Source organism: Dendropsophus ebraccatus, chromosome 15, assembly GCF_027789765.1.
Source record: "Dendropsophus ebraccatus isolate aDenEbr1 chromosome 15, aDenEbr1.pat, whole genome shotgun sequence".
NCBI classification, from domain to species: Eukaryota; Metazoa; Chordata; class Amphibia; order Anura; family Hylidae; genus Dendropsophus; species Dendropsophus ebraccatus.
In genome coordinates, this window is record NC_091468.1 from 67,051,639 (window position 1) to 67,067,290 (window position 15,652).

Here is a 15,652-nt window from a genome sequence, read left to right on the forward strand (position 1 = left end):
AATGACCTTCTGTATGATGCAGAGAAGACAAAGGAGGTCATGTGCTCAAATGAGACCAAAGTAGAACTTTTTGGTATTAAGGAGGAAAAACTAAGGAGGATACACACAGCCGGGACAACTAAGGAGAAGACCCACAGCCGCGATAGCTAAAGAGGAAACACACAGCCAGAACAACTAAGGAGGAAACCCACAGCCGGGACAACTAAGGAGGAAACCCACAGCCGGAACAACTAAGGAGGAAACACACAGCCGGGACAACTAAGGAGGAAACACACAGCCGGGACAACTAAGGAGGAAACACACAGCCGGAACAACTAAGGAGGAGACACACAGCCGGGACAACTAAGGAGAAGGCCCACAGCCGGGATAGCTAAAGAGGAAACACACAGCCAGAACAACTAAGGAGGAAACCCACAGCCGGGACAACTAAGGAGGAAACCCACAGCCGGAACAACTAAGGAGGAAACACACAGCCGGGACAACTAAGGAGGAAACACACAGCCGGAACAACTAAGGAGGAAACACACAGCCGGGACAACTAAGGAGGAAACCCCAGCCGGAACAACTAAGGAGGAAACACACAGCCAGAACAACTAAGGAGGAGACACACAGCCGGGACAACTAAGGAGAAAATCCACAGCCGGGACAACTAAGGAGGAAACACACAGCAGGGACAACTAAGGAGGAAACCCACATCCGGAACAACTAAGGAGGAAACCCACAGCCGGAACAACTAAGGAGGAAACCCCTGCCGGAACAACTAAGGAGGAAACCCACAGCCAGGACAACTAAGGAGGAAACCCCCAGCCGGGACAACTAAGGAGGAAACACACAGGCGGGACAACTAAGGAGGAAACCCACAGCCGGGACAACTAAGGAGGAAACCCCCAGCCGGGACAACTAAGGAGGAAACCCACAGCCGGAACAACTAAGGAGGAAACCCCCAGCCGGGACAACTAAGGAGGAAACCCACAGCCGGGACAACTAAGGAGGAGACACACAGCCGGGACAACTAAGGAGGAAACCCACAGCTGGGACAACTAAGGAAGAAACCAACAGCCGGGACAACTAAGGAGAAAACCCAGAGCCGGAACAACTAAGGAGGAAACCCACAGCCGGGACAACTAAGGAGGAAACCCACAGCCGGGACAACTAAGGAGGAAACCCACAGCCGGAACAACTAAGGAGGAAACCCCCAGCCGGGACAACTAAGGAGGAGACACACAGCCGGGACAACTAAGGAGGAAACACACAGCTGGGACAACTAAGGAGGAAACCGAGAGCCGGAACAACTAAGGAGGAAACCCCCAGCCGGGACAACTAAGGAGGAAACCCACAGCCGGAACAACTAAGGAGGAAACCCCCAGCCGGGACAACTAAGGAGGAAACCCCCGGCCGGGACAACTAAGGAGGAGACACACAGCCGGGACAACTAAGGAGGATACTTACAGCCGGGACAACTAAGGAGGAAACCCACAGCCGGGACAACTAAGGAGGAAACACACAGCCGGGACAACTAAGGAGCAGACACACAGCCGGGACAACTAAGGAGGAGACCCACATCCGGGACAACTAAGGAGGAGACACACAGCCGGGACAACTAAGGAGGAGACCCACAGCCGGGACAACTAAGGAGGAAATACACAGCCGGGACAACTAAGGAGGGAACCCACAGCCGGGACAACTAATAATAATAATAATAATAATAATAATAATTTTTATTTATATAGCGCCAACAGATTCCGCAGCACTTTACAATTCTGGGGGTACATACATAGACAAAAAATCGACATTACAGAGATACATATAATTATCCATACATGAGGAGTGAGGTCCCTGCTCGCATGCATGAGCTTACACACTATCAGGAGGGGGTGCGAGACAAAATGGCAGAGGGGCAAAGTGCATCATTGTTCTTATGGTCCGGCCATCTTTATGAATAAGGCAGTGCGGGTAAGGGGGGGTGAACCTGTCACCAGCCAATGCCTGCATGCACAGGTCTAAGTGCTTAAATGCTTGGTGTGTGTGTGCGCGTGTATGTATGTGTCTGTGTGTGTGTGTGTGTGTGTGTGTGTGGAGGGGGGGTTGAGGGTTGAGTCAAAATTAGGGAACCTGGTAAGCCTGTTTGAACAGATGTGTTTTGAGGGCACGTTTGAAGCTTTGTGTATTGGTGGTGAGCCTGACAGTCTTGGGTAATGTATTCCATAGAACTGGTGCAGCTCGGGTGAAGTCCTGGAGACGGGAGTGAGAGGTGCGGATCAAGGTGGATGTTAATCGTAAGTCATTAGAGGAGCGTAGGGCACGGGTAGGGTAGACAACTAAGGAGGAAACCCACAGCCGGGACAACTAAGGGGGAAACCCACAGCCGGGACAACTAAGGAGGAAACACTCAGCCGGGACAACTAAGGAAGAAACACGCAGCCGGGACAACTAAGGAAGAAACACGCAGCCGGGACAACTAAGGAGGATACTTACAGCCGGGACAACTAAGGAGGAAACCCACAGCCGGGACGACTAAGGAGGAAACACACAGCCGGGACAACTAAAGAGGAAACCCACAGCCGGGACAACTAAGGAGGAGACAGACAGCCGGGACAACTAAGGAGGATACTTACAGCCGGGACAACTAAGGAGCGGCTGTGTAAGAAGCATTAGAAGATCCTGGAGCGGCCGCCAGTCTCCACACCTGAACCGAATAGAAAATCTTTGGAGGGAGTTGAAACTCAATGTCGCCCAGTGACAGCCCCGAAACCTGAAAGATCTTGAGAAGATGTGTGTGGAGGAGGGGGACACAATCCCTGCTGCAGTGTCTGCAAACCTGGTCAGGACCTCCAGGAAACGTCCGACCTCTGTGACTGCAAACAAAGGTTTCTGCACCAAATATCAAGTCCTGTTTTTCCATTTGTATCAAATCCTTATTTAATGCAATAAATTGCAAAATAAATATTTAAAATCATACAATGTGATTTACGGAATTTTTTTGCTATAGATTCTGTCCCTCACTGGTGAATTGAACCTATGATAAATATTACACACCTCTCCATTCTTTATAGGGGAGAAAATTTGCCAAATCGGCAACGTATCAAATACTTATTACCCCCCACTGTAGATGTGACCGCTATAGTTGTTCCTGCCTATAAAGATGATCTGGGTTGAACCATGATTTGGCTCCAGCAGTTATGTAATCATAATATACCTGAGTGTAAGAGGTTAAAAGCTGCAGCAAAAGCAGAACAGCCTCCTAAATACCTTCCCTCCTTGGTTCATCCCCCGCCTGTAACCTGTATAGGAGTGTAACGTATAGGACATACACACAGTAGACTGTTCTCTGCAGCCTGTGCAGTCCTACTTCATATCACAATGGCCAACTCAAAAGTCCTTGAAGAATTTGAACAAGCTATAGAGGGAGCCAAGAAGGTGCCGAAAGAGGCCCTGATGTTCACCTACAAAGGAGTGACGTATCCACACGCAAACTGTGATGTCGAAACGTTTAAAACCATTGAAACCTTTGAAGCGCGTGAAGAGGATTTAATGATGGTCTCATATCCCAAATGTGGTGAGTACTATGGGAAGCTATGGGCGAGAGGTCAATGAGATCATACATCATCAACACCTACCAATCTAGATGTATCCAACTATTATTATTATTATTATTATTATTTATTTATTTATACTATTTATTTATGAATAGTGGTTACATTATTAGTGGTCTAATAACAATGGAGAAGTAGCCTTTCCTGTTGTAAGAGACTTTATGTATTGTAGAGCCATGTTCACACAACGTATACTGTGTATAAATCACGACCATTGTTGCAATTTGCAACAACTGCCGTCTTTCATACACAACATACGTTTTATTGCAATGAATGGAATCCCGGCCGGAGTGTATACACGTAGTATCCACTCCGGCCAGGATGGCTAAGGGCCACGTAAAAAAAAAATAACATCAGTTTTCTGCGACCGCTTTTCATTGAATATAGGCAGCAGAGAACCTGTCAGTTCATACAATGGAGCGTGCGGTTCTGGCCGCATGCTCCATTGTGTGCAGCGGGGAATTGAGATGCGGGCGCACACATCACAATTCATCAAAAGTGATGATCATCCGGCCAATACCGCAGTACCGGCCGGGATGAACTTCTCTTGCACTGGCCGTTCTGTGACTCGGCTGGGTCACAGAACGGCCGGTGTCTTACACCATGTGAACATGGCCTAATACTGCAAGAAAAATGCACATTGGGAGATTTCAGTATCTGGGGGGAAAAAATTCCAATGTGTTTGTACTGTTTTAGAGATTCCTCAGTGGAAAAAAAAAAAGAAAAAAAAAAAATCACAGCAGTCTGTGGGGCAATGTGGTACTCATGGTGCAGTGTGGTAGTTTCCAGTTGGTGGCGCTGTGACTCCTACTCCGACATAGATGACTATTTTGTGTCCTGCAAATGAAACATATGCTGTATGTAATGTAATCACTAGTAGAGTATTTGGGTTATTGAAGCCTACCATGCCGACATTATCTTGATGTATACTAGCGGCAGAGATCCAGAACATCATGTGAATGAAAGTAAAGTATAAGTCTAAAATGTCTTGTCTGCTTGCAATAATTGTGAAAAGATGATTTAGTTATCTGTTATATTATTATTATTATTATTATTATTATTATTATTAATTATTATTTTATTTTTTACAGGTTGCAACTGGACTTTGTTACTGTTACACAGCATTGTTTATGCAGCTTACAAAAAGCCGCCGGCATCCATTGTCCCACTGATTGAATTTAAAGCTCCAAATAAGTTTGAGGTATTTATATAATAATAATAATAATAATAATAATAATAGTTGTAATAATTGTTGTTATAATTGTTGTTATTATTGTTGTTATAATTGTTGGTATAGTTGTTGTTGTTGTTGTTATTATTGTTTTTATTATTGTTGTTGTTGTTATTATTTTTTTATTCATTTATAAAAAGTGACTGGTACAGGAGGAGGAGGAGACATCAGTGTAGTGACTGGTACAGGGGGAGGAGACATCAGTGTAGTGACTGGTACAGGAGGAGGAGGAGACATCAGTGTAGTGACTGGTACAGGAGGAGACATCAGTGTAGTGACTGGTACAGGAGGAGGAGGAGACATCAGTGTAGTGACTGGTACAGGGGGAGGAGACATCAGTGTAGTGACTGGTACAGGAGGAGGAGACATCAGTGTAGTGACTGGTACAGGAGGAGGAGACATCAGTGTAGTGACTGGTACAGGAGGAGACATCAGTGTAGTGACTGGTACAGGAGGAGGAGACATCAGTGTAGTGACTGGTACAGGAGGAGGAGACATCAGTGTAGTGACTGGTACAGGAGGAGGAGACATCAGTGTAGTGACTGGTACAGGAGGAGGAGACATCAGTGTAGTGACTGGTACAGGAGGAGGAGGAGACATCAGTGTAGTGACTGGTACAGGGGGAGGAGACATCAGTGTAGTGACTGGTACAGGGGGAGGAGACATCAGTGTAGTGACTGGTACAGGAGGAGGAGACATCAGTGTAGTGACTGGTACAGGAGGAGGAGACATCAGTGTAGTGACTGGTACAGGAGGAGACATCAGTGTAGTGACTGGTACAGGAGGAGGAGACATCAGTGTAGTGACTGGTACAGGAGGAGGAGACATCAGTGTAGTGACTGGTACAGGAGGAGGAGGAGACATCAGTGTAGTGACTGGTACAGGAGGAGACATCAGTGTAGTGACTGGTACAGGAGGAGGTGTCAGTGTAGTGACTGGTACAGGAGGAGGAGACATCAGTATAGTGACTGGTACAGGAGGAGGAGACATCAGTGTAGTGACTGGTACAGGAGGAGGAGACATCAGTGTAGTGACTGGTACAGGAGGAGACATCAGTGTAGTGACTGGTACAGGAGGAGGAGGAGACATCAGTGTAGTGACTGGTACAGGAGGAGGAGACATCAGTGTAGTGACTGGTACAGGGGGAGAAGGAGACATCAGTGTAGTGACTGGTACAGGAGGAGGAGACATCAGTGTAGTGACTGGTACAGGAGGAGGAGACATCAGTGTAGTGACTGGTACAGGAGGAGACATCAGTGTAGTGACTGGTACAGGAGGAGGAGGAGACATCAGTGTAGTGACTGGTACAGGAGGAGACATCAGTGTAGTGACTGGTACAGGAGGAGGAGGAGACATCAGTGTAGTGACTGGTACAGGAGGAGACATCAGTGTAGTGACTGGTACAGGAGGAGGAGACATCAGTGTAGTGACTGGTACAGGGGGAGGAGGAGACATCAGTGTAGTGACTGGTACAGGAGGAGGAGACATCAGTGTGTAGTGACTGGTACAGGAGGAGACATCAGTGTAGTGACTGGTACAGGAGGAGGAGACATCAGTGTAGTGACTGGTACAGGAGGAGACATCAGTGTAGTGACTGGTACAGGAGGAGGAGGAGGCATCAGTGTAGTGACTGGTACAGGAGGAGACATCAGTGTAGTGACTGGTACAGGAGGAGGAGACATCAGTGTAGTGACTGGTACAGGAGGAGGAGACATCAGTGTAGTGACTGGTACAGGAGGAGGAGACATCAGTGTAGTGACTGGTACAGGAGGAGACATCAGTGTAGTGACTGGTACAGGAGGAGGAGACATCAGTGTAGTGACTGGTACAGGAGGAGGAGACATCAGTGTAGTGACTGGTACAGGAGGAGGAGACATTAGTGTAGTGACTGGTACAGGAGGAGGAGACATCAGTGTAGTGACTGGTACAGGAGGAGGAGGAGACATCAGTGTAGTGACTGGTACAGGAGGAGACATCAGTGTAGTGACTGGTACAGGAGAAGGAGGAGACATCAGTGTAGTGACTGGTACAGGAGGAGACATCAGTGTAGTGACTGGTACAGGAGGAGGAGACATCAGTGTAGTGACTGGTACAGGAGGAGGAGGAGACATCAGTGTAGTGACTGGTACAGGAGGAGGAGACATCAGTGTAGTGACTGGTACAGGAGGAGGCATCAGTGTAGTGACTGGTACAGGAGGAGGAGGAGACATCAGTGTAGTGACTGGTACAGGAGGAGGAGGAGACATCAGTGTAGTGACTGGTACAGGGGGAGGAGACATCAGTGTAGTGACTGTACAGGAGGAGACGTCAGTGTAGTGACTGGTACAGGAGGAGGAGACATCAGTGTAGTGACTGGTACAGGAGGAGGAGGAGACATCAGTGTAGTGACTGGTACAGGGGGAGGAGGAGACATCAGTGTAGTGACTGTCAGGGAGATCAGCCTGGCTCCTCCATTAAGAATGGATTGGAAAGGGGAGAGTTTAGAGAAGGGAGGCCGATCAGTAGGGAATTGCAGTTGTCAAGACAAGAATAAATCAGGGCAACAATGAGTTTTAGCTCATTCAACAGTCAGGAAGAGACAGACTTTAGAGATGTTATTTAGATGCAGGGGACAAGAACGTGAAAGGGATTGTATGTGAAGAATGAAGGGCGGGTCAGGGGTCATACATAACCCCAAGGCAGTGAACCTTTGGATCTCAGGCAAGACCTGTTTGACTGCAGCCCCTGAAGCTGTTTGTTTTGAGAAACGTTACGGTCATTAAAAAAACAAAAAACTTCCATATGTCGGTTGTGGTGGCAGTGCTGAGGCCGCCACAATCTTTAGCTATAGCCAGGAGACGCATGTGGCAGCACTTAGTCCATCTGATGGCAGGGTTTGGGCTCCATAGACTTATAAGGGAGCCTGTCTCTTACCAACAGATGGACTGAAGGCCAAGCCAGAGAGTACAGCAGGCACTTCTCACAGCTATATGTACTGGTGCCAGTCACTGCTTTCATGTGCTGAGCGGGCAACGCCAGTAGGGCAATGACGTCATTGGAACTGAGAGATATAGAAGACTTGTGGACATGCGCAAATTTCCTAAGGGCTCCAGGATCCCACCGGGACATCCCAACTGTAGGTTCCTGAGGTTATGTATCTTGATGCTAGGCCCAGCCTGAAGCCCTGTTAGGTCCTAGGGTGCTGCTCTGGGCTCTTATACACCTTCTCCCTACAGGCTGCGACTCTTTCTCCTTTATCTATTCCATCTCACTTTCTTTTTAGCTCTTAGGAAGGACCAGGATGAGATGAGCACCAGGATTTGGTTCTTCACAGGAGCCAGAACAACCTGGATCCTAGGTCTAAGATTAACTCTTCACATCACAGAGAGATAGAGATAGTGGGGTGTAACTAGAAATTGCCGGGCCCAATAGCAAACTTATGTCATCCCCCTTCGCGACTGATCACTAAGCAGTTAGTCATAACTGCACTGCAAGTCCTAGTCAGAAGTGCTTTCAGCTAAAGGCGTATTTGCAGATCCCAGGAGGCCGCTCAGCCACCTGATGCTGCAAATGATGACAGCTCAGGGAGCAGGCCAGGGGGCACCCGGATGCCAAGGGCCCCACAGCAGCTGCTATGGCTGCCACAGTGGTAGTTACGCCCTTGGAGATAGAGTCTCCCTGCACGCAACCTCTTTTTCCTCTATGTAGAGTGGCAAATCTAAAGTAAAGTAAAGTTAAATATGCGCATGCATGTAAGTGCAAACATTAACCCTTTGCTTCCGATAAAACTAGAAACAAACACAGTTAGGGTGCGTTCACACGTACAGGATCTGCAGCAGATTTGATGGCGCAGATTCAAAGCAAATCAATTCTGGACCATCAAATCTGCTGCAGATCCTGTACGTGTGAACGCACCCTTACAGTATAAAAATTGGAAAATGCAGCATGCTGGAGCCGTATCGCTCAGTATTTGAATACCGGTGGCTGAAGAAGTTGGATGCAGTGCTAGGAAGTCCTCAAAAACATCAATACAGCCATTTGAATAGATTACTTTATATAAAAAAAAACAATAAAATATACTGGGTTAGCCTCTAACAGGTATCCCCTGATTTCTTCAACCTTCTACTACTTTCCATGGCTAACACGATACAACATTATTCTTCTAATTTCCAGTTCCATTCCCAATTTTGGCTAAAAATACTGACCGAAATATCACATGCTTTATTTTTCTGGCGTTAATTGTTTCCCATTGATTCATTTTAATTATTTATTTTTATTAGAAACTAAAAGCTGACCCTTCACCAAGAATTATAGCCTCGCATATGAGTTATGACAACATACCGCAATCTTTCATCGACAAGAGAGTAAAGGTGAGTTTAGTTTCTTACATGACCGACTCCATAATTCCAAGAAGTTCTAACTAATTTCCACACGTAAAATCTGCAGTGAACAGGCCGGGTACAGGCCAGGTCGACCTCTGCTGCGTTGGCCTTTGAACTTTTCCAACGACTTATGTAGAACAAGCTGAAATTCTTGTCATTCTTGGTAATTATCCGTCTTTTGTTTTGGAATGGCAGATGCTGGTGACCTATCGGAATCCAAAAGATGCGGCCGTGTCACTTTTTCACTTCTACAATATGAACCCAATGCTTCCCAGTTACGATAGCTGGGATGAATTTTTCCAAGACTTCATTGCTGGAAAAGGTACTGTATTAGACTGTCCAATGCACATATAAAGAGTACCCTCCCGACACTGCACATAGGGCTCGCTCGTGTGCTCAGCCACTCGCTGCAGTCAAGGCAGTCTGTCGATATTGTTTGCCGGCTCCGATATACTTTCAAGTGTTATAGAAGATAGAGGCGCCACTCTACACAGGTCACTTTAAAACACCTTTATTCCAGATTCGGGTCACGGAGTAGAGGCTTTATAGACAGGCGATGGACCATTTCACGCACCTCTGTGTGCTTCTTCTATGCCCTAGGGCCTAGACAAAGCATACAGAGGTGCGTGAAACAGTCTGTTGCCTGTCTGGGAAGCCTCTACTCCGTGACCCGAATCTGGAATAAAGGTGTTTTAAAGTGACCTGTGGTGAGTGCCGCCTCTATCTTCTATAACGCATTGGTACTGTATTAGATGTTTGAATTTTTTGTTTAACAATAGTTTTGCGTGTGAGCTGTCACCTTTAGGCTATGTTCTTTTTAGTTGGAAAAAAAACGGCCATTTTTTTTCTTATAATAACAGCTGTTAATAATAATTATTATTAATGACCGCCTGTCAGGACTGTATCTTTGCGGAGCATTATCCGCCCCTCGGCTCGTGCTGTGCGGCCGAGAAGGCGCTGATTTTCTTGCCATTCTGTTTCTGTGTTATGTTTTGTAGTGTGTGAACACTGGTTATTTGCTCACCTTGAGAGACACACCCGACTTCACCTGCTGAGTTCTGTCTGGCCATGTCTGGGTTAATCTGTGTTTTGGTTCTGCTGTGACTGACAGGTCTTCCTGCCAGTGATCTGTTTTGTTCTCAGGTGTCTGTGCTTGGAGATCAGGGGGATGGTCCAATGATGTTCTGGATCAGAACCCTGGCCTCCTATATAACTTCCTCAGTCTGGGATATCATTGCTGGTTATTGACTTAGTCTCTGCCTGCTTGAGTTCTGCTATTATCTGTCGTTTCTCTGACCCTTCTGCCTTGTGTTCTGACCTTCCTTGCTAGCCGCCTGCCCCTGACCATATTGCTTGTTTTTTGACTCTGCTTATTGGATTGTGATTTTGTACTTTTGCTGCCCGATTGTTGTGACCCGGACTGTCGACTATTTTTCATTGTTTTCGCTGTCTGTCTTGTCTTTGTGTCCCACCTAGCCAGTGCAGGGACTGCCGCCCAGTTGCTCGCCGCCATCTTAGGGCGGATTGTGGCAAGTAGGTAGAGGACAGTGGGCGGGGCTGAGCTTAGGGCTCACTGTCTTGTCTTGTCCTGTCCTGCTGTCCGATTCCTAACACCGCCATTGTCAAACAACGTTTTTCACCTTAAAAAAACTTTTTGGGAACATAGGCCAAAACTGAAAAAAAAAAAAAGAAAGTTACAAGAAAATTTTTAAAAAGCATGTACCAATATCAAAAAACAAAAATAACAAAATGGCAATTCCCCATTAGATGGAATATAGTGGCAAGAACGCTAAGCTAGCTGCTCCTGTAATGATCCCTGAACTATCCCTAGACTAAACTATGCAAAGAAACAAACAGGAGGCAATAATGGTAACCACGATACTGGATTTGTTAGCACACAAGACTGGGCATTTCTAGTAAGAGGCTTCTCAATTCCAGCACTTATACTTAGTTTGATCATTCTAGTTATCTATGGATCATACTTTGATCACGCCGTTGCCTGGAACAAACACCTGGATGAAGACACAATTATGTTGATGACATTTGAAGATATGAAAGAAGTGAGTAAACGTTTACTTTTACGCTACATAATTATGTAATAATTAAACCCAAATACTCCCTCCTTGAGTTATAGTTCCCACCTGTTCTTAACCACACTTATTATGATATTTTAGTGTTGTGTTTTTGTTGTTTCTTTTTATTGGCATTAACTATTTGAAAAATGTTATAGTATAGGTCAATATTAGTAAGTTTTTAAATACTTTTATACCTTTTTTGCATTTATTTTCACCAGGGGACTTTACCATGGTGCCCAAAACCAGGGCAGCATAAACTAATGACAGAAATGCTGAACAGATCGGTGTATTACTTACATCATTGTGTTTAGCCGTTCTCCTAATATGCAGGAGAATAGGATTCTTGCCACACCCCTCCCCCCGCCCTCCAGCTGCTGATTGCGTTTGACTGCCTATACACAGCATGGATAGATAACTGCTAATCAGAAACTGGTGGGCGGAGTTTTCTGCTTCTCATGAATATCCAGGACTACTGGGCTCATGCACATAATGGAGAGGACTACTGTATTGTCAGGAGGATATCTCTAGATCAGCTACACAAAACAATATATGTGATACATCATTCTGTTCAGCTTCTCTGTCACTATAGGATAGGACAGCCTAAACCTACTGACAGAGTCTCTGACGACCTGGGTCCCTGGCAGTAATGACAATCCCTGGAGAGCCCATGGTCATGCTGTGGTGATTGTCCCCTGTGGAACCTAAGGGGTTAAACAAACAGGATGAGTGTTATCTTTATTTAAGCAGGGTGTCAGCTATATGTTCTATGTGAGCACCCATCCTTGCTGAGCTGGTCCTTGCTGGTCCTGGCTTTCAGTGATAACGGAGCTGCGGTAAAACTAAACCCAAATCAGAGGCAAATATGACAACTAAGTGAATGGTAAATGGCTGCAACAAAGAAAGGGGGTTACTTACAGTAGATGACTTTTATTGGGATAGCTATTATCTTATTTTAGGAGGTGTACTAGGGCATATATCCTGTATTTCAAATACTTTGTATCTTTTTTGTGCATACACAGGTAGCTATCAGGTAATAGAGACAGTGGCAATAGATGTTGGTTGTTCCCAGTCAGCTAAATGCAACATTGTGTTTAAAGGGGTACTCTGGGAAAAATCTTTTCTTTCAAATTAACTGGTTTTAGAAAGTTATAAAGATTTGTCCTTTACTTCTATTTTAAAATAAGTCTTCCCATACTTATCAGCTGCTGTATGTCCTGCAGGAAGTGGTGGATTCTTTTCAGTCTGACACAGTGCTCTCTGCTGCCACCTCTGTCCATGTCAGGAACTGCCCAGAGCAGGAGAGGTTTATGGGGATTTCCTACTGCTCTGGAAAGTTCCTGACCTGGACAGAGGTGGCAGCAGAGAGCACTGTGTTAGAATGAGAAACTACAAATGCACTAAGGTTGCGGTGACCCAAATCAATTTGCATTGTCTTTATAGAACTTGGAAGAACAGGTTAAGAAGATGTGTGAATTCTTTGGAATTTCCCTTCCTGAAGAGGAAGTAAAGCAAATTGCTGAAAAGGGAACATTTAAGTCTATGAAAGAGAATTCTGGGAAGACTCATGGCGTTTTGGCTCCGTTAATTTTCAGAAAAGGTAAGAACTGCGACCACGATTTGTATCACATAACGTCATACCTTGGTGGTGCTGATGTTCTGATCAAATAAATCACAGAAAAGATGAGACCTATTAATAGTAATCCACTGAAATAACACGTAAAGGTACAACGTGATCTGTGTGAGATACGACGTCCACGATCTACAGAGCAGAACAAGTTCTAAACGTCCCCAATATGAGAGTGGAGACAGATGGAGGTACAGTAGAGGCCATTGAGATTTAAAGGGAATCTGTCAGCTACAATTTATGTCCCAAACTGCTGACACAGTTAGATGACACATGGTACCTATCATATATCCGTCTGTGCTTCCATATTGTACATACTGTAAATGCTTTTATTCTCTAGCGAAAAGAGTCAAAAAGGATGTTCCCAAGCCCCTGAATGGCTCCTTGCTTCCCCTCCCATCCCTATCTCTGCTTGATTGACCATCAGGTGAAAGCTGAACCATAAGCAGGGACAGGGATGGGAGGGGAGGTGACGACATGTTGGAGCCCTGAGCAGTTCAGGAGTTTGGGAACGTCACTTTGACTCTGGAGAATAAGATTAAAAAAATTTGTGAGCTGCTTCTTTAAGTAAAGGCAGGAGCGAGCTGCAGGTCTTTTATGCGGTGACATCAGGGATACCCGATGGCGTCCTCGACTACCAGGGTGCGGCAGGTCCATGTCACCCAGTGGGAGGGTTTGAATCCTACTTCTGTGCTGCGGTGTCTGTGACCGGCAGGTCTCCTTGGCTCTGTACAAGTGATTACTGTGAGGATCGGAGGGCCGGTCCACTCACGCTCTGGGCCAAGCCCTTGACCTCCTAAATAACGTCCCCTCCCAGCACTCACTATTAGACTAGTTTAGCATGCAACCGTCTCCTATGTCCTTCATCTGCTTTGTTCTCTGGTTTCCTGACCTCGGCTATTGTTTCACGCTATTCTTTTGGTTCCTGATTTTGTGCCCTTTGCTTTGACCCCGGCCCGTATATCTGTCCCTTGGTATTTGTTGGCCTTGTCTTTGTTCTGTGTTAAAACTATGGCCTCAGGTAGGGGACCGTCACCATGGTTGTCCGCAGCTGCCTCAGACTGTTTGAGGCAGGTGGGCAGCTGAGTGGGACGAGGTTGAGGATCACTGTCTGTCTCCTCTTCCTGTCCCTTCTCTATTGTTCTCGACCTACTGCCCCAATGGTGGTACTCCAATGCCCAGCACCCCCTGACAATCAGCTGCAGAGGTCATGGCCACAGTCTATTGAATTTTTCCTGACAATGGTCTTTACATGTGCTGTATTTTATGTAGCAGCTGTGCAAGGACCCTCAGCTAAACACAAGGAAGTTCTGCAGTTCTTGCAACGCTGCATATATGGCACATATATGAGCGCATGGAAACACTGCAGAAGCTGCAGTATCAGTTGCATGAGTACTGTGGCCTCTTCAAGCCGGTGATCGGAGGAGGCGCTGGGTTTCGGACCCCTGCCAATCTGCAATTAGGTGCCAATATGAAGGGCAGGCCATTCATTTTAAAAAGTAGAATAACCTCTTTAACATCTGTATGCTAAGTACCCCCTTCTAAAATTAATGGGGTACTCGGGGGAAAAAAATATTTTTCTTACAGATCAACTGGTTTCAGAAAGTTGTACAGATTTGTAATTTAATTCTGTTTAAAAATCTCCAGTCTTCCAGTACTTATCAGCTGCTGTATGTCCTGCAGGAAGTGTTGTATTAATTCCAGTCTGACACAGTGCTCTCTGCTGCCACCTCTGTCCATGTCAGGAACTGTCTCCAGAGCAGGAGAGGTTTTCTATGGGGATTTGCTGCTGCTCTGGACAGTTCCTGACATGGACAGAGGACTGTGTCAGAACTACTTCCTGCTTGACATACAGCAGCTGATAAGTACTGGAAGACTTAAGATTTTTAAACAGAAGTAAATTACAACTCTATATAATTTTTTTTTTTTTGAAAGAAAAAGAGTACCCCTTTAAATACATGAAAGTACTTGAAGGCTAGGATGGCACAGCATAGTGTTCAGTAAAAGCACAGCACCTAGAATCTAGAGTAACAGTGTCAAATAAGTCATAGAATATTGGGTAAAGTGGTGTAAAGTGAGACTGGCTCCGTTGCCCCCGGCAACCAACCAGATTCCACCTTTCATTCCTCACAGACTCTTTGGAAATGAAAGGTGGAATCTGATTGGTTGCTAGGGGCGACTGAGAGAGTTATTCCAGTTACAATTGCCGTATAAATTTTATATAAATGACGGTAATTTATACGTCTCTGAACATTTATTTTATTCTTTTAGGAGAAATTGGAGACTGGAAGAATTACTTCTCAGAAGCTCAAAGCCAAGAAGTAGACGCAAAGTTTGAAGAGTGTTTAGCAGGGACCAAACTCGGAGAAAGGCTGAACTACAACGTCCACTGTAAATGGTGAAAGTGTAACATATTACAATAAACCGCTTATATGTGCCGGGATTATACCACTCTCTCATCAATCTGTTATCTAGCGTCATGTTTATGGTACCACCTTAAAGGACCCCATACACCTTTAATAACTGACAGCCGAATGATTAGGTAATCATCAGTTATCTCTCTCTTTCGGCCTCTGGCCTCCCATTCAGCACAGCCGAGCAATCCGGGTTAAGCCACAGCCAGAGAGTTCTGACTGTGACTTCTCTCTTCCAGAACAAAGGAGTCAGGTGGTGATTTTCCATCATGTCTGACTCCTATCTGTACAAACATCATCTCTTGGAAGAGATCCATCCATCTTATACTGATGGTCAACCACATTATAAGGTGT

At 45.7% G+C, this 15,652-nt stretch overlaps 1 protein-coding gene across 1 annotated transcript; it reads left to right on the forward strand.

Moving 5' to 3' along the window:
• Positions 1-3,281: 3,281 nt before the first annotated feature.
• Positions 3,282-15,320, forward strand: LOC138773928 (sulfotransferase 6B1-like). The gene is made up of 7 exons (XM_069954416.1): positions 3,282-3,556; positions 4,685-4,794; positions 9,084-9,173; positions 9,381-9,507; positions 11,151-11,245; positions 12,701-12,857; positions 15,156-15,320. Exons 1-7 carry the CDS (start codon positions 3,361-3,363, stop codon positions 15,284-15,286), a joined length of 906 nt encoding a protein of 301 aa, XP_069810517.1. The 5' UTR covers positions 3,282-3,360; the 3' UTR covers positions 15,287-15,320.
• Positions 15,321-15,652: the final 332 nt, after the last annotated feature.

Bases quoted from the DNA above. Each gene is read 5' to 3' on its own strand.
- LOC138773928 (XM_069954416.1), top strand. From the start codon at position 3,361: ATGGCCAACTCAAAAGTCCTTGAAGAATTTGAACAAGCTATAGAGGGA. The intron at 4,795-9,083 runs GTATTTATATAA...TATTTTTATTAG, and splicing joins AAGCTCCAAATAAGTTTGAG to AAACTAAAAGCTGACCCTTC. The intron at 12,858-15,155 runs GTAAGAACTGCG...TTATTCTTTTAG, and splicing joins TCCGTTAATTTTCAGAAAAG to GAGAAATTGGAGACTGGAAG.